Here is a 19,502-nt window from a genome sequence, read left to right as displayed (position 1 = left end):
GCTGAGATGATGCATTTTAGCAAAAAAATATATTTTTTTAATTTTTTGGATATAATTTGAAGTTATTGTAACACAGTATTTTAAGTTTAGACAACTGTAATTTTAGGCATGCTTTTTGTAATAATAAATCAAAACAGAATAATAGAAAATGATGGTGAACAAAAAACAACTTAAAGATGAGTTTCAGGTGTACTTTTTGTGGTAGAAACAAGTTAATCTCAACATTTAAAAAGCAAAGTTGTGGTGATCAAACTAGACTGACAAAGCAGGAGTTACCTTGTCTATAGCAAGTTACTAGTTTATTGTGCAGCAATGTTTTTCAGCAGACTTGTTTTGCCAGATTTGCCTGAAGCACCTTAGATTAACCCTCTACTTGCATCCTCCAGGGCTCCAGCTGGGCACAGCTGGTTAGGTAGATTGTGTGTTCATGCTTCTGGTACCCAGGCCCTATGTGGTGGGCACTGGGCTGTAGGGAGCTGGGGATAAACCCTATATGAGTCCCTAGTGTGTCCTCCCCACCCCCTTGCAGAAACTGGCCTAATGTCTGGCTTGGCAGGAGTTTGATAGATGGCAGAGTGTATAGGCTCATGGCAGAGTGTATAGGCCTTTTATTGATGCACTGGAGATGGGCAGTTCTCTGGAAGTCTGAGTCAGCAGATCGTTTTGCCAATGAGTGTGCAGGTTCACAGTCTGAACGACATTTAGTTATCAGTGGCTGCATCTGAGGTAGTCTAATGTGGAGATAGACGTGTGGGGAATTCTAATGCCAAGCAGATAAACTGGGAATCTGTCCTGCTCTTGAAATAACTGTCATATCACTGTATTAAAAATGTTGCTTCTTTGCTCAAATAACCAATTTTAGCTATTTGAAATTTGACTGTCTTGGATTTATTTTGATTCACATCTGCAAAGCACAAACGACTGTTTCCTTCATTTGGACTCCCTTCAAGTGTGTTTTAATTTGCAGACACTAAAAATAAATGATTTTGCATATAATTTAATCAAAAAGATGACGCTCACCATGTTCAAAGTGCAATGCCTAGTCTGAGCGATTAGGACCCCGGCTGGTCATCCAATTTATGCCTGATGGGAGCAGATCACACGTTACATTATTTCCTGTCTGAATCATGAAAATCACAGGCTGGAGTCTTGGTCAAAAATGTGTTGAATTTAAATTTCACACGAAAGAATGAAGTACAAGAAGAGAAAAGAAAAGAAACAAGGCAGAGTGAGCCATTTGCTGGCTCCTCTGCCATTCATGCTCTGTTTATTTTTCCCTCTTATGGTTTTCTGTGTGTTTTTGTTGTTTCTTTTTTTACAGAGGAAGGATTGAACCATGAATGCAAGCTCTGTAGTCAGTCATTCGACTCACCAGCAAAGCTTCAATGCCACCTGATTGAGCACAGCTTTGAGGGCATGGGCGGAACCTTCAAGTGTCCAGTCTGCTTTACAGGTGTGTATTGTGCATGTGCATGTGTGCATGCAAGCGTGTGTATCTTGGATTTGCAAACCCAATGAACTGATCCAAAGATTAGAAACACAGTGTTTTAAGTACATGTCAGCTTTGGAGGCATTTACATCCTCATATGCAAAGCTTTGCATTTCTAAGCTGTCTTTTTTGTATGAAAAGGCAAATGGTTTCTAAATGAGTTGGGAAAGGTCAAGCAAGCAGGTCAACTAAAGCTGAGAGCAGTTTGCTGCATGTGGCTTTTTATTTAGTCAAATTACCTCCAAATCAAGGCCAAAGAAGTGTCATGAGGTGAGAAGGGGAGAAAGAAAGAGAGCAGGGGGGAAGACAGTGTGAGCTGAGGAGAGATGGGGGATGGAGGAGTGGGGAAAGAAAAGGAGATGTGCTAATTGTGGATGGCAGTGGTGCTGATAGCTGTAATGATCTCATCTGTCTCTGTGCGTGGAGGTGGAAGGACCGGACTCCTCCTGAGAGGATAGCGCCCTCCTTCAGTGTCAACAGGGTTAACTATCTCTATAATGAAATCTGCAAAGTCGTTAACTTCAGCTCTTCACTCTTTCTCCCTTCTCAGCTCTTTACTCTTCCTCTCACTTTTTGGGTCCTCAGCTCATTTCCTTCCTTTGCCTTTGCACCCCTCCGACCCACCCATCCCACCATCCAAAAAAAGCAAATTTGTCTCTTTTCCACTTGTTACATCAATTAACATTAAGATCTTTCTTTCACATTTTTTACCTCTTCATCCACCTAACTGCTCAGCTATTCGTTTTCCTCATCTCTCTTTCCCTTCACTCCCTTCACCACTCTACTTCTCTCATTGCTGTTTTTGCCTTATCTCTCTTTTAGCAGAAGCCTATTGATATATCCCCACCCCAAATCCCCCCACCCCTCACAGGGGTCTGGGCATTTAATATACAGAGCATGCCTCCTTCATCTGAGCCTTCATTTTCCACCACCGGCTTTGACAGACAGGTCCCCCCTCTCCCTCCGCGTCCATATCGATCACGGCGCATGAGAGAGAGGGATGCTGGGAGGGAGTGGGGAGGAGGGATAGACAGAGTACACCCTCAGGACAGTGGTCGCAGAGCAGACAGACAGATGGGCGAAGGTCTGTGGTTGTGGGGAAGGCAGGCTGAGGAGAGTATGGATGGACTGAAAGACCTCCCTCTATTGGGGATGCAGGGGAGACGCAGACTGTCAGAGCACTCAGAGGAAAAGGTGGGATTGAGAAATTGGCTCATAGCTGTCCTTGAATTTATTTCTTCAAGTTGATCCAGCCATAAAACAGAGAAACAACACTAGTTTAACAGCCCAACATGAACTGACCTTTTATTTTTATTGTGTTCAATGTGACATATTTGAATTTACTTAAGCAAAAGTAGCAGTACAACAAAGTTAAAATACTTACTAATACGTTTTTAATTCAAATGTACACAGCCCTACCTCATAGAAATTATGTTGATATGCTAATTGAAACAGCAAATGCACCCTGATTCTTTTTTTTAATCTAGATAATGAGGAAACATTTTTAATTGCCATATCAGGCAACTTGCGCAATGTTTTGTGCTTGTAGGAACTAAAGCATTATTCAACTTTTTTTGTGGTTTTGTTGAAGCATTTTCAGTTCTGCAATTGTGGTCTTGGTGAAGTGTTCTAAAAGGCACCAGTGACACAACATATTTACTTTATTAACATTTTACAAAAACCACAATCTCTTTCTTAACCTTAACCAAATTGCTTTTGTTGTCCAAAACATAACCACATGCGGTACTGTCAGCAAAATATCACAACTACAAGAAGTCATTATGTAGAATTGCTCCCCATGTAATATTACTGGATTATTATGCATTAACAGCATGTAAGCAGCATTTTAATGTTGTAGGTTCAATGTGGAGCAAAATTAAACTGTTGGGTAGTTTGTTTGTAGATGGCCATATGATTTCTAAGTAAACGAATAACTTAAGCTGTCTGCTAAATGCAGTCAAGTAGAAATTGTAATATTTCACTCTGAAATGAGGGGCAGTAGAAGTATAAAAATGATAATAGTCAAGTAATATCTAAAACTGTAAAAAAAGTATTTAAGTAAATCTAGGTTGTTAATTTTTTATAATTCACTACCAGATATTCAGTGTTTTGTTTTTATTTACAGATGAATCCAAAAGCAAAACTTGGTGGCAGTGATAGGGGCTGGGTCACTTAAATAACAAGCTTATTCTTTGCTTAAAAGATCACCCCCTAATTTGATATCTGTGTTTTAGTTTGATCTACCCCATGTGACCCAAAACTAGGTGGGAGGCAGGGAGTGATTTTCATCCTTTGACATACCTGATTATCCTCAATCCACACATAAGGGAAACAGAAAGAGTACAAATTATACCACAAAACAGACCAAAGGAAAAGTATTGGGAAAAGTAAGTCATAGACATTATATGAGGGGAAACAAAATAGAGGAGAAAAGGAGACAAAACTTGGAGGAAGCTGAGAAGGTTGCAACTGGCAAGTTTGGATATGAGATGAAAGAGAGGAAGAGGAGGAGGAAAAGAGAGCTATGTAGGGGAGGGAGGGTAAATGGAGAGAGGTCCATAAGCCCCTGGATGATGAGAGAGAGGCTGACTCTCCCAGGACAGATTTGACAGGTTTCAGAAGTGGGGGAGCCTGCAGCTAGAAGTGTCTGCCTGCACCCTTAGGAGCAGTAGTGAGGGCTGGTGTGGAAATTGTGATTGGGAATATGTGCTTAAGACAAACAAAACAGAAGAAAGTGTGCCTGATGAAAGTCGTACATGTGTGTATTTGTGTGTGTGTGTGTGTGTGTGTGTGTGTGTGTGTGTGTGTGTGTGTGTGTGTGTGTGTTTATATGCTTGTCTTCTACTCACAGCATGATGTACAAACTTGAAAAACTACAGGATGCTCTGCTTTCAACTCCGTACAGTACGAGTCTGACAAATACAGTAGTTTAATTAGTTTTTTGTTTCGTTCCTGCCAAAAATTTGCTGTTTAAATATGACACCTCGTATCCATAAGCCTACATCGGCTTAGCTTTAACCCAAAATTAGTATTTATCAGCTTTTAGCTCCAAATCAACTTTCCCAGTTGACTTGTTTGTGTTGCCTCAGAACTTGGATCAGCCTCTGCATTGTGAACTTTTGGATTAAGCAGAAATGAACACATGTAGGCTAGACGAATAAATAAATAAAAAGGAGAAAGGGTGGAAAAAGGATAAACTTTTTTTTCTCCTCCCTGCACAAACAGCTTAGTATTGGTGCAGTGCAGCCTGCAGAGAGCACCACCCTGCCAAAATAAAGATGAGCTGGGGCCTGTAGTAAAGGAGACGTCTGCCATGGGCGGCCCCTGAGATCTAATCAGAGGGCTTAATATCCCCCACAGCGAGGAGACCTTGGCCCCTCAGCCCCCTCAGCCCCCTCAGCCCTGACACCCCTGACGCCCAACCCAGCTCAGCTCTCTGTTCAGCTCTGGCTCCACAGCCAACGAACTCCATAAAGTTTCTCTCTCTCTCTCTCTCTCTCTCTCTCTCTCTCTCTCTCTCTCTCTCTCTCTCTCTCTCCCTCTCGCTCTCTCTCCCTCTCGCTCTCTCTCTCTCTCTCACTCTCTGTCTCGCTCTCTCGCTCTCTCTCACTCTCACTCTCTCTCTCTCTGTCCCTCTCCCTTATTCTCTCTCATTCTCAGCAGGGAGAAACACAATGGCCAGCCACTGATCCTGTTTGGATGTGGTTTTGGATTATTTCTTCCCTGTTTCTCTATGTCCTCATTTTAACCCTCTACAGTAGGAAGACATGCTTCTATTCCTCCTCTAAATGGGCATTGCATGGCATATTTCATGTGTGTCACATGCTGCCAAATACCAATAGTGTGTCCCATCATTGCCCAGGTCATTTTATCCCTTTATAAAATGCTAACTGTAAGCAGCAACGTTGAAGACAAAGAATTTGTCTGAATTATTATTCTCACCACTAATTAAAATGTCAGTTTATATAAGTAAACTTTGCAAAATTTGCAATCAGCTTTAATAATAATAAATATAAGACAAGCCTTGGCAAAACTGATTTGTACAAATGATCTAAAAAGTTGTTGAGCTGCAATTTATATATTTGTCTTAAGTTTCTTATCTGTCATTAACCAAGTCAGTATTTACCGCTTCTACATTTTTGTAGACTTGTGGATGCTATTGGTGCATTTTGGACCCTTTAAATCAGCTGCCATTGTCGACTTGCATATGAATCAATGCTGAGCTAATTGATACATGCATACAGTGGGTATTGAAATGTGTCTCATGCTGGAACTGGATCAGATGCACATGTAAACAAGGAGAAACAGCTAACTTGACATCTCAGTTGTGTTTAGCCCTATTCTACAGTATTTGAAGGCCCCCCAAGTCTCAAATCCATTTTTATTTTTGCTGTATTGACTTTTTCCTCCTCTAGCCAAAGACATAATGAAGGCTTCCTGCAGCTGCTGTGACCTGTTTCTGTACAGTATATGCAGACAAAACACAGCGAAAGGAAAAAGCTATTGTTTATCAGCGCATTTTTTCAATCAGAGCATGACATTCCCCACAAAGAAAATTGTCATCGTTTTTGGAGCATAACTGAGGCGCAAATATGCATGATGGCTGAGGCCTTAACCTTGACCGGAAATGTTTTGTAACTGACAGTAAAACCAGCCGTCTATCTGCAATTATGTTTATCTTCATATTGCTGTGGTCATTAGTTTCAGAAATGGACCATAGAGTTGTTGTTTGTTCATTAGAGGAGGTTTGTTCATTTCTGGTTAACATGCTGCCATGTTCCTGAGACAGCTGTCACCCAGACATTAGCAGTCTGAAAGCATCACCAAAGCGTGTCTGCTCTGGTCTGGATCTAAACTTTTATTTCCCAGGTCAGGAGTGTGACATTCAATGAAGCCGAGTGCGTCTCAAGTGTACACAGCTCAATAATTAATAACTGCTCTCCCAGGTGAGCTCAAATTGGGACACGTTAATGTTGCAGAGCCCCGCCACGGGGCTGCAGCGACCCCAAAGCCATCTCCGACAGACACCTCACCTTTTGTGGCTGTGCTTTTTCTTTTCTCTCCTTGTGGCCCCACGGTGCATGCATTAGAAGAAAAGTTATTTTGAGCTGTAAGAAATTCAAATGAAGCCCCCACATGCTAACTTTTCCAGAGCATCCAGACCTTTGAGATTAGACAGCCGTCCTTAAAGCACAAGGGTCTGGGATAACAAACGGCATGTTTGAAGTGCTCCTTGGAGAATGCAGAGACACGCACACACCCACGCACGCAAGACACATACACACAAGACGCACACAATTGCATCCCCCTTAGCTTTCCAGCGTGGACTATGGCTTAATTAAAGCACAAATATATACTATATGTTTTAAGTGCCAGCGAGTTGTGTGTTTATATGATGGTGAATGTAGTCCGAGTCTGCATGAATAAGTAGTGCAACACCATGAATATTTATATTGTCAATATAATTAGCGATGTAGACTAATGGAGGCCATGTTTTGCACTTGAAGCCATGCCAATTTTTGGTGGTTGTTTATTTTCCAGCTTGTTGTCCCCACAGTAGTGCTAAATAAAGAGCATCATTATTCCCAAAACATTATGCATTCACTAGCTCTAGTGCCATGAATATGACCACTCTAGTTTTGCTGTTGACATCTAAATTGTTCTCTGCTTTTTTTTTCAATTATATATCTCATAACAATGTTTTTATATTGTTAATAGTGCATTCATTTGTTTGTAATTAAGTAATTTTCTTTGCCATTTGACATAGTCTGTCTACAATTTTTATTCAAGCAATTATGATGTTGTCTTTGTTCCCTTAATGCAGGCAACAAGGGCCTAGTCTAATTTATGACAGTCAACAGTAAGAAGAGAGTAGATGCATGTTAGAGTGACAATTTTTGAAATAAGGCATGCACTGGACATATAAAGTCTACATAAAGTCTATAAAGTATGCACTAACAATTACACATTTTTTTCTCCTATGTCCCTTTGTCTCTTTCTTCTTATGTGAGCAGTGTTTGTCCAGGCCAATAAGCTTCAGCAGCACATCTTCTCTGCCCACGGCCAGGAGGATAAGATCTATGACTGCTCGCAGTGCCCACAAAAGTTCTTCTTCCAGACAGAGTTACAGGTGAGCCTCGGGCTGGGGGTGTAAAAGGGCCACCAGCAGATACTGCAGCCGCTAATCATACATGACAGCTTAACAAACACTAAACACCACTCACTGCATTCCGGCTATCCCCTCCTTCCCGGCTGGGATGAGAGACTCAGAAGGAATTATTTCAGTCCGTTTCCAAAACTCATTTGTGATGTGCAGATATGATTTGATTTGCTTATTAGACCAGCAGAGCACTAAAATATCTGGAATTAGAGGATTAGTGGAATGCTCGTTTTTGAAGAGGTAATTACATACAGTGCAGAGGCAAAAACACAGTTGAGTCAATATGCCTGCATCTCCCCTCCTAATCACAGAGGAGGCCTCATGGCTAAATATGAGCTTTGTCCTCTGGGAGACTGTATCTGCCCTTCAACAAAGTTAGTAGTTGGACTTATGAACTTGCAATGTTAGAGAGATAATCCATTTTCTAGCAATCTTTTTCTTTGGTCCTTGGAGAACCTGAAAAAATGAAACAGACCTTATTATATTATTTCACAGTGGAGGTGTTTTCAAGCAGCTCTGTTTTGTTTGGGGGATTCTCTACCATACACATGGCACACTTCTAATATCCAGATCTTTTTCTATTACCTTTTGAAACCGAATCATTAAAATATGAGTAGCCTATAACCACCTTGTTCAATCCAATCACTCAAATTATTTTTAATTTGCCTTAAAGCACGGAGAGAAGCTTATAGCTCCCAACCATATCCTCCAAATACATCTATCTGAAACGTGGATTAGCAGCACTAGGCATTAGCAGTTAGCCAGAGGAAGTATACAGAGCTTGGCTGCCCATTGATCGGCAACGATTTTTATATTGAGATTCAGGTTGTAAACACAGAGGCGTGTGTCTGCCAGGAGGAAGGTGAATGTGATCATTATCTACTGGTCATTTGAGCAACGAAACCATGAATAAAACAAGTCCTGATCATGCAACTCCACAATGGAGAAGGTTATTTAACAAGCCTCATGCTTCTACAAACTGCCAACATGGAGTCTTTTCATTCATGCCAAGGCCTCCTATTTATCACATTTTCATCTCTCATTGGTACGAGTGTTCTCTATATAGGCAGGGTTGTTGCAGGTACCTGTAAACAATCTCAAATAACCAGGGGATGTTTTCCTACTTTTTTTGTTTGACATTTTTTGGAATGAAGCAATCTCCGCCTCCCGGAGCTGTTGTTTCATGCATGATTATATTGTTTTACACTCTGTGCGTGAAGAGACAAGAGCAGAACATGAAAGATCTATGGCACTTTGTTGTGAAACAGGGTTATGAAAGGAGAGCAGCAATGAGCTTAGGGGATAAGACGATCATTATGCTCAACCTGTGCAATACTCTAAAGGTGGTCCCAGGTGACTGCATGCTCACAGTCACTTCAGCACATGCTTAGTACATATATATACACACATATACTGTTTCTAAACATGTTTATACAGGGAAATCTACAGCTCATTAATACTGTGACCCAATCCAACCTTTGTTTTTCATACATCTTTATCTTAAGATGCAACCCCTGAACTTAGTAACGTTGGATGTTGCATTTGCCTTTTCACTCTCTGTAGCTTAAACCTCTTCAACAAAGTGCAGGCTGGACTTTTGTTTTTGGTTGTTGTTTGTTTGCGGTTGCCATTTCCCATGCATCACACTTCAAAATGTCTCACTGACAGAGGGCAGTTGTTTGTCAGTCTGTCTGAAGTAGAGCTGTCTTCCAGCAGTGAGAGAAGTGGAAGCTCTCTCTCTTTGCCAGCTCTTGAGTTTGGAGTTTCTCCCTATTTCTCCCTGACACTCTGGCCCACTCGCCGGCTGCCTGGGCTCCTCATCTCTCACAGTAGTCGAAGGGGTCAAAGGGCCAGTGCAAGCTGGGAGAAGGAGCGACGAGAGAGAGAACTGCCACGGCAGGTAAAGGGAAGCAGGAACGATATTTTATTAATTTGCTGCTGAGATCCTGAAACAGACCAAAGGCTGTGACAGGTATCCAGTGCACCACTCCACATCCTCCTCCACCACCTCCCCCCGTGAACTCTACCCTGCGAGGGGCTAGCCAATTTTCGCCAGCCTGTCGAGATGGATGATGGGAGAGCATCCGTCTAATCAGCCCTCCTAGGACCCCCCGCCCAGCCGCCCCCCTCAGACCGGCCAGATTGACTGACTCCTGGGCCTGTGTGCCCCAGAATCCAGATTCCAAAGGAGAATAATCTCTCTTGCTCTTCCTCTCTCTCCCTCCATTTCTCTCTTTCCTCTTTTTTTCACAGACAAAAAATAAGCACTGAGATGCATAGACCACCATTCCCCCCGAAACTCTCCAGAGGACTCCCCTCCACCATCACACACACTCACGGCCTCCACCCTGTGCATCCCTCTCCCTTGCCCCATTAAAATATGGAGCAAAGTCTAGATATTTCATGAGGTGCTGATGGGGGGCTCGCTGTGCAGCGCTCTCTCTGACCCTCAACTACTGCCCACCCCTTAAGCAACTAGGAGACATAGTTTCACTATATCCTCTCATCCAAATAAGATCTACTGGCCTCTCATTTTAAAAGCAGCCTCTCTCTCGCCTGTCCCCATATGAGAAAAAAAAGTCCCTGGTCCTTCGAGCAAAGACCACATTGCAATGTGAAACTTGATAATAAACTTCCTTTTCCCCATGCGGTGGCTTCAGATACAGTAGCTTTTCACATTGGGGAAGGAACTGAGCCAATGACAATGCTACAAGGCTGGATTAATTAGCCAGATTCATTAACTGATGGATGCACAGTATTAGCCACAGCTTAAATCTGACATTTCTCTGAGTGCAGTTCATTTGTGAAGAAACACACTAGTTCAGCTCCTCTAGCAGTGCTGTGTACTAGAGGACTGCAGTTGGAGGCTTCTCTCCCAATGATCCCAATTCCTCCAAAGACAAGACAATGGGATTGAAGTTACACAACAGTGAAGATGACATTTTCTGCCTGAGATTCCCTTGTCCCTTTTAAGCTGTGCTGTCTTTTATTCCCTCCATCCTCCAATTTCATTATCATTCCTTGGAAGTGACACGAGATTGTAAGTCATGTGTTAAGTCACGCTGCGATTGACGGAGGAGTGGAAGGGCTGGGGTACTGCATGACTTCTCCCTCTCCTCAGACGCCCGCAGGACACGTACCTTAATTGGAGTGTCTTTTAAAAGGATTCCTTCAAAGACAATCCGAAGCTCCCTGGCCTTAATGAGTGCTGAAAGTGACAAGAGCACATCTGCATCATGTTCTACTTCCCCACACAAATGAGATTCTCCTCTCCCCGTGTGATAGCCATTATTGCCAAGCTGTGACCAATTCCACTGTTTTAATTAAGCATATTTATAGGCTTCACAGTCACCAGGTCAGTGTAAACAGCTATGCATGTCATAACGTCCATCTAAGGCAGAAAATAGGGAGAGAAAATGAGAGATTGACAGTTGAAGAGAGAGGAGGCTGTAGAGGAGTGGGAGCACAGCAGAGGAAACAAGTGTTTGAAATGAGTTAAAGAAATTAGGTTTTGCATTAATAATGAGGTTATTATAATGCATGCAATTACTAAAGTTGATTCTGTCATCTTAAAAACAATATTTTAGGCTGCGCCCCCCCCCCCCCCCCCCCCCCCCAACCTAAAAATTCCATGTTATAGAGACCTAATTCCCTGGAAGTTTTATTTGTTTTTTTAAGTAATGAATTTTAAAATATGCCCCCAAAAACACCCTTATTGCCCCACGTCCCAAACGTGTCGCACAAAAGCTTGACGTGTTTGTCCCTAAGCGACTCTCAAACACCACATTTCCTCTGAATATCTTGATCTGCCAAGTATGACAGCTCCTCACGCTTTTGAAAGTTGTATATATTTTTTTTCATCCTTTTATATGACAACTTGTTTTCTTCTTCATCACCCCAGGTGCTCAGAATTCTGTCACCATTTCAAAAAGTTGCACTACAAAATGAAAGAACAATGAATGAGAAAAAAATGGCTGCTTGTGAGGTGCCATCATTAATATTTAAGCTTATTTATAATTATGTACAACACTGTACACACACTGCTCTGCACTGTAAATGGGGACATTAACACCCTTAGATGACTAGTGATGTATCACAATTGTGGTGTTCTAGTTTTGTAGGTGGATCAGAATTAGACAGCATGACAGACCTAATGATCCTGGGAGGATATTCTCTCTCTGTGTGTGTGCCTGTGAATATGTGTTAGTGTGTATACATCTGTGTGTGTGCTGTATGTATTTGTCTTTGTCTCTGTCTCTCCTAGGGTCTGATATGTGCATGCAAACACATTGTCTGGAGGGAGACATGACAAAAACTCCCAGAAGCCTTTGAGCTGTGCTTTTTTTCTTTTTCCTCTGTTGCACCACTGGGGAAAGTTAAATCCAAACAAAGAGGAGACGCTTGGTGTATATGCTAGAATCCATCACCGGAACTCTCCCTCAAACATGTCTTCTTTACTTTCTTAGTTGACTTGTTCAACAACTTTGATGAATACCATTTTAAGCGTGTCTCAGGAAATTCACCACAGGTTTAATTTACTGTCTGTAGTGATTTGATTTTCGAGTGTCTATTATGCTGTTGATGTTAACAAAATGCAGTGAAGGCCAAAATAAACAGCATTAGAACAATTATTCCCTCTTGAATTTCATATCCGCTCATTGCAAAACTGGAGTAATTTAACTCTTCAGTTTTGGAAAAGGCTGCTGAATGACACCAATTGGTGGTCAATTAGAAGCTAATTTTCTGATTCGCTCCTCCATTCGGTTGAAAAACATGAGAGTACAGATCAGCTCTTGCCTTCTCAGAGAAGCGTGGAAATGCAGGAGAAAATTTAGTCCTCAAAAATCTCTGCATTTATGAAATGGCATATCTAGCAAAGAATGAGGAGAGAATGAGGGGAGAATGAGGGGAGGGTGGGGGGTGCTCTGTAGCATCCCTAGTCAAAGTCTGTCCCTGACTGAAGTGGTTAAATGTGAGAGTAATTGTGTTTTGTTTCTGGGACTGACATGTGGAACCCCATGGACCCCATCTCCCTCCCAGTGACAGGCAGAGATCCTCCCACCTCGCTCTGTCTAATTAGAGGATGTAGCCCAGGGCTCGTGTCCCAGGAAGACCCATCCCCCTCCCAAGATGGCTCCCCTAAGAAAGCCCTTAATTGGGTTCTTTAGTCATAGTCTTCATTTTGGCTGGAAAGGCATCTGTGTGTTGCTATCACCTCAGAATACAGTTTGTATCGCTCTCTTGTGTTTTTTTTTTCCCTTCCTCTCTTTTCTCTCCCTCTCGCTGGCCTTCTCTCTATTGCTTTCCCTCTACCCGTCTCCCACTCTCTCCTCACTTAATGAGGCCCCATAATAACACAGCAGTTGTGCAGTTGTTTTGCTACCTCAGTCAAACAGCGGGATCACTGCATAGTGTGTTTCTAGTACCATTCACTTGTCTACTTAGACAGGGTAATGAGTATCATTTGGAGCTACAAAGCACCAGCCCACAAAAAGGGTGGTCCGTCATCTCCAGTTACACCTCAGAAGTATTTGGTTGGGGTAGTTAGACATCTAATCAAAGCATTTCAAACATTATGTATTTATTATATATTTTTACAAGCATTCAGTGCAGATATGACCGGACACAAAACGACACACATGGAAGACATTGAAATCCATTGTTGTTGTCAACTCCACCCGAGCCTAGTGCTGTTACAGTATGACCATGACTCCCTGGCCACCTCACTTCAAACAAGACAGTCTGTTACCAAGGAGACCAGGCCGGTTGTGGCACAACAGTGTTTGGGGTCAACCCTCCCTACGGCCTGATAAGTGATGACTGTGGAGAATGCCAACTGCTGTATTATTTATTTATTTATTTGATTGTGTTCTTCATTGGCTAAACTAGCCAGCAGTAAGCTTGGCCTGAGGTCAAAGCAGGGAAGGATTACTCCCTCAGTGGACTGGTCAACAGTAGGGAATGCACAAAGGGAGGACTGAGTCAATACTGGACTGAGTTCAACACACCATTAAAGATCAAGGAAGAATGCAGCACTCTTGTTTTTCTCCAGAGCAGCCCTGAATGCTAAGAAAACACTTTACACAGTGGCAGAATTTTCACAAATAAACTAAGACGCAGTGCGGTCATCACTAATTGAAGTCCATTGTTCATCTCAGGGAACTCGAACATTACACTAACATAAATGAGCTTAAATTTTCATTGTGTTTTCATTGCTTAAAGTCACCCTGCAGTTTGGCGTGTAGAAGAGAGACCATGGGTTCTTTGTTTTAGTATCATTTGGTGACGTTCTCCTATGCGTTAATTAAATTCCTGAGTGATGACTACAGGAATGCACAGGTCTCAGTGGTTTTGTGCACACTCCCTGTGCTCCAGATGCGGCTATGCAGAATACTGTAAGCCATGCAGGGTAAAAGAGAAAGTCGCTGCAGACTGATAACACTTTTAATCAGAGCTTAGAGGGGGATGTTTACAGTTTTGACTGTTCCTTCAAATGTTTGATTGTAGATCAACTAAACAAGACACTTAAGCTGCAGGGGTTAAAATGAATTTGCTTAAATCTTTTAATTAAATAGTTCCTTTAATGAGTAATCTTTACTGTGAGAGAGTAACCATTCATGATTTTTTTTTAAAAGGTCAACTACAAATAGCTAATTAATGTCAATAAAATTGAACACATCTTATTTTTTTTTAAATGTTTTATATGAAGTTGTGTATATGTTTTGAAGTCACAAAATGAAGCATCTTAAAAGCTCAATAGTGTGATGTCTTTTCTAAAGGGACAGTTCTTCCAGCCTCAAAAACTCAACCCAAACCCATCAATTTCTGTAAATGAGTTTATAACTATGAGCACCAGTTAAAAAGATGAATTATAAATCAACTTCATTTGTTTTTCCTATGTATTAGTTTAGATAAGAAGTTATAACATAGAAAGAACCTTGTCATTAATATAATGTAATGACAGCATGTTTCACTGTATTCATTAACACCTTTTTAAACAATCCATTTTCAAGTGTGCGATCATGCACTAAAATTTTTATCATTTGACATTACAGCACTTACAGTAGAACTTGAGTGATACATAATATGTCAGATTCTGGTCAATTTACTGGTCAGCTCCACTCTTGTGTAAAGTGTACACTGCTTTACTTGTTTGTGAAGTCTTGAAAAGGCCATAGCTTAAAAAGTCGTTATTGCTCACTCAGCTCTCTAACAACTCGATAAAGCCTGGGTTTAATGTTACATGCTGGATAACACCAGGTAGTGCTGCAGACACGTTGTACTTAACATGTGCTCTGCAGGTATTAACTTTATGCTAATCAAACATTGTTAGCGTTGTGATTAAGCTTTACATCCTCTCTCTGTGATGTTGGACAATGTGAAGATTATCTTTAATACAGCCAGATCAGATGAAAGAGAAAATGTGTCTGCAAGTCCACTGGTCTTCCTCTGCAGAGCTGATGTAAGAGATGCACCTCTGTTGCCTCACTGGAGACCGGGTGCTATCGATGGAGACCAGAGCAATGGGGAACGACATAAAGAATGATTAGTTAATAAATCAACTCCCCAGCCTCCTTGCACTTTCCCGCTTCCTGCTCTTCCCCAGTCGTTACCCATTTTTTCTCATCCCCTCCCTCTCCGCAGCGGCGTTAAATTCCTAAGACGTGTTGCACCTGTTTGCATGGGTACACAAGACCCCTGCCGGGTGTTCTCCCTCCTCTTCTGCTAACCCTGAGGGGGTTGCAGTAGGGTGATGTAATCAGATGAAAGCGGTGGTTTAACAGTGGCACAGAGTCGGTGGGAGAATAAGAGAAGGGGGAAGAGGCTCGCTCTGAGCCAGTGCAGCCAGTCTTCATAAGAGAGAAGCGGGTGCGCATTATTGATCAGAGCAAAATTTAATTTAGTGGAGAATTGACTGCTATGGTTTACCTGAACACTGCTGGTAACTGGGCCCTGCAGCAGGCCTGTGTGGCCAGCAGGTGGTTGAAAGGATCGAGGAAGAGATTAAGGGTTGGATAGAATGGAAGGAAATGGATGATAAGGGGAATGGCAGAGTTTCAGGGGGAATAGGATGGCATTGAAAGAGGGAGTTGAGATGAGAGCTAAAAGGCTTAATGGAGGGCATCTAATCCTAAATTGCAGTGATTCTGGTGTGACACCATTAGTGACATCCTCCTTGCCAGGGTGCTGGACATTTTTGGTCATTTTCTTGCATAAGCTGTGAGTTCTGCATTTCATATCTAATTTGACATTTGTGGTTAGTAGGTATTTAACTTTTCCAGTGCAAGTGCAGGGGTATTTGAAGAACTTGACAAGGATGAAGATTGGAGAGAGAATTTCCTTCTCATCCCCCTCCCTCCCTTCCACCATCCATACTCATACACAGAACAGTTTATAGTTACTCTGCGGAGTTCAGTATCCACAGAGATAAAGGTATCAGTTTCATTTTCTTTTAACGTTTTTCCCCCCTCTTTTTCTCTATTTCCCTTTAGTCTGCATGGCTGCCACAGCCACTGAAGTCGTTTAATACCGTCCTTGAGAAAGCCCTCAGTGAGAAAACTCCTGGCATGTTTAAGGAAAAGGTAGAATGCAGTGTGTGTCAGACAGAGCTGGGACAAGCAGAGGGGGGAGCCATTCCCCAGAGGGGTTATTTTCCCCTCTAATAGCTGTTACGAGCCCTACATTATATCCAAGGAGCTACGTTCCTTTGGGGTCCACAGACACACACACACACACATACCTAGACACACTGGCACACTCACACAAAGGCATGCACACTCAGTTGAGCACAAATTTTCTCTCTGTTTCTCACTCTGCCACATATACACACACACACTCATGGGCACACACACTCAGTGCTAGCCGCTTTGCTCTCCCCGTGTCAATATCCTGCCATTTGAAGTCACGTACTGCAGGGGCTTCTGGGAGTCGCCGAGGAGCCAGGCTGACGGGTAATGGGCCGCATTCATTAATAAGGTTGCCGTGCTCCTGTCCCTCCTCAGCAACGCCAAGGATGTCTTCACCGGGGGGTAGGGGATTGGTGGAGTGTGAGGAGGGGGAGGAGGTGAGGTGGGGAGAGAGAAAGAGCGTCCCATGGGGAGTCTCCTCCCAGACTCACTTAAAGGAGCTTTATTTCAGCAAGAGAGGAGAGAAGGAAGCAGAGGAGCTGTCCGGGGCCGCCTCTTTAAAAAAGGGAGAGCAGGGCCCAGGCGAGCCACGCTACCCCTTACAGGGGTCACACTCCTGCTCCCCGTCAAACAGCTTATTACCCCACCTGTCGGGAAGTAATCGCCCTAGCTGAAAGGAAAGCTGTCGAGGTGTTTAAATGCTTTATATGGAGGCAGCTGAAAGGGTAAAGAGGGGAGGAATGAATGTGAGGGGGGCTAATAGTCGTCTCCTAGCACTGCCCAAGGGATACTGCACCAACAGGACTGAAGGTGACTGCTTTGGTAAACCTTCTCACTGAGGTTGCAGTAATCATTTTAGATAGAATCTCTTTTCTCTCTGTTATATTTGAAAAACTAGTTAGGCAGCAATAATGTCATTTTACATACTTGTGCACTGAATTATATGCCTATGTGCAGGACAAAATGTATGTGTGCACTGAGGTGTGTGTGTATTTGTGCGTGCATGCATGCGTGCTGATGACTCTGTGACAGGTGTGTCTAGTCCATGCCAGTTTAGAGAGTCCAAGGCCGTGTTTTAAACAGAGCGCAGCAAGTGGGGCATGTAGTTTGCATTAAAGGGATTAGCAGTCACTTCAAAAGATGACCTGGATTCAGCCCACCAGGGACACCAGTTACACACCCCCTGGTCCACACTCCCTTTAAAGAACCTGGCACAGCTGCCCCACTACAACCACTCTCAGTGGTCTGTGTGTGTGCTTGCATAAATTTGGGAGATAACAGCAAAACAGAGTGATATTGTCAGCTTGTTATCCTTACATAGTAAATTGTGTCTATCTACAGAAATGTGGAAGATCAAATAGTCAACGGCCTCACCTGCACCTAAAGTATTTGTTAACTTTTTTTCTATACTGCACATACTGTAGTGTATTCAATACATGAAGGTGCTGGATAAACAAGACTCTAAGGACAATATTCCATCAGGTGTGGCAGTTCCTTGTTAAGGATCTGTTTCCATCGACACAGCCTTTGATTGGGAGGAAGGATTTCTGAGGAATGGGATGTTATCTGTCAGTGGGCTCATACTTCTGTGTTAGACCAGGCCTTAACTATGCTCATCAGCCAATCCCACAGCCAACTTTATCCACATACAGATTTGATTGATTCTTGTGCATGTCAATTGGATCTGGATAATGAAAGTATAATAATGATAATGCTCAAATGTCAAGACAATCAAAAAACAGTGCCTGTCAATCATAACATTTAAAATAAATTACATGGTGCAAGGAAATTAGTGTCCTTGGGTATGGAAAATGAATAATGTTTTGTTGTCTGTCTGTAAATGAAAAAGATCTATCTGCTGTATCTGATCATCATTTTTTTTTGTGTCCTTGCAGAACCACACGTTGACTCAGCACAGCAGCTAACATGGCAAAGATCAGCGCCACGGCCAAGAACAAGGATCACATGACGCAGAGAATAATGTCTGACCGCCAATTACCGTCAGTGCAGTTTCCCACTGACTGTCTTGCACTGAACTTTCGATTCAGTTACACCACAAGGAACCATGCCACAGCAAGAAAAAAGAAAAGCAAAGAAAATAAAAGGGAGTGGGGGGCATAAAAGAACCCTCTCTGTCCTTTACTAACCATTATTTCAAAAATAAAGAAAAAGCCAACTTGTTTGTACATAGAATTCTTCATGTGTTGCTTAATTACAGCTATATTGCAATCTTATACAGTATTTGCCAATGTACAGTTCAAAATGTTTGTTCAAAAAAGAGGAGAAAAAAAAAAGATCAATGACATTGTCAATCAAACCAGATGGGACTCAACCAGTTGTGTAAAGGAAAAACAGGGTGCCACTGAGAGCGTAGGAAGCTGTAGGAACCGGCAAATGTTGTCAGGAGAACTCTTTTCATCAGCACCACTCCTACTGCGCAGTATGTCACTCTGTATCCTGACATGGTCAATCATTATGGGGTAGAAATCTTGATTCACCAGCATATAGACTGTGATCTAGTCTGTCTGTCTGTCTTAACAAGGCTACCAGAGGACCAGCCGAGGACAGTTGTGCGACTAATCTGCACTGCCTGCGCTGGAGTTCAGATGAGAACGGGGAGAAAGAGAGTGGGAGAGAGAGAAAGAGAGAGAGAGAGAGAGAGAGAGAGAAAACAGAGAACAGAAAAACAGAAAAACAGGACAGGATGCTGATATATGCAAACGCAGTGACACAGATTTGGAAAAGGCTAGTTCCTACGGTTGGCTCGTGAACAGAGGCGTGAAGCTCCCATGTGGCTCTCAGAGCATGGGGAAATCTCCAGCCCACTGACTCAACCTGTACATTTCTGTTGTTAATGTTTACTGCTCGTTGAAGCCTGGAGATTACTGGAATTTTTTTAAATGTTTTATTATCTCTATGTTTTTTTTTTGTTGTTGTTTTTTTGCAAATGCGGGAGTCAATCCATTTGGATTTGGGGTCATGAAGACTGAACATAATGCCAGTCTGTCTCGGGGATATACCGTAGTTTTAAAACTTTGTCCCTGGCTCTCCTGGAGAGTGCCCGAGTACTCCTTTTGTTTCTTTGCAGTGTCCCATTGCTCTTGCTCTCTCTCTGCTCAAGCTGGAAGCCACTGTGGCATCATAGAAAACTTTAAACCATTCTGTTATGTAAATGTTTTGCATTCATTGAACCTGAGATGCACTTTTGTATGAAACTTTAATGTTT

At 42.4% G+C, this 19,502-nt stretch overlaps 1 protein-coding gene across 3 annotated transcripts in view; it reads left to right on the top strand.

The window, feature by feature from the left end:
- LOC128369162 (zinc finger protein 521-like) overlaps positions 1 to 18,890 on the top strand; it is a 93,604-nt gene extending 74,714 nt beyond the window's left edge. For all 3 annotated transcript variants that reach the window (XM_053330155.1, XM_053330154.1, XM_053330153.1), the window contains 3 exons: positions 1,322 to 1,453; positions 7,504 to 7,619; positions 18,172 to 18,890. In XM_053330155.1, the coding sequence (XP_053186130.1) occupies positions 1,322 to 1,453; positions 7,504 to 7,619; positions 18,172 to 18,201 (278 nt within the window). In that variant the 3' untranslated portion in view covers positions 18,202 to 18,890. The remainder of the gene's footprint in view (positions 1 to 1,321; positions 1,454 to 7,503; positions 7,620 to 18,171) is intronic.
- Positions 18,891 to 19,502: the final 612 nt, after the last annotated feature.

Source organism: Scomber japonicus, chromosome 12, assembly GCF_027409825.1.
Source record: "Scomber japonicus isolate fScoJap1 chromosome 12, fScoJap1.pri, whole genome shotgun sequence".
Taxonomy (NCBI): Eukaryota; Metazoa; Chordata; class Actinopteri; order Scombriformes; family Scombridae; genus Scomber; species Scomber japonicus.
Note: the sequence above shows the minus strand (reverse complement) of the source record. Positions and strands in the feature narration are given on the sequence as shown.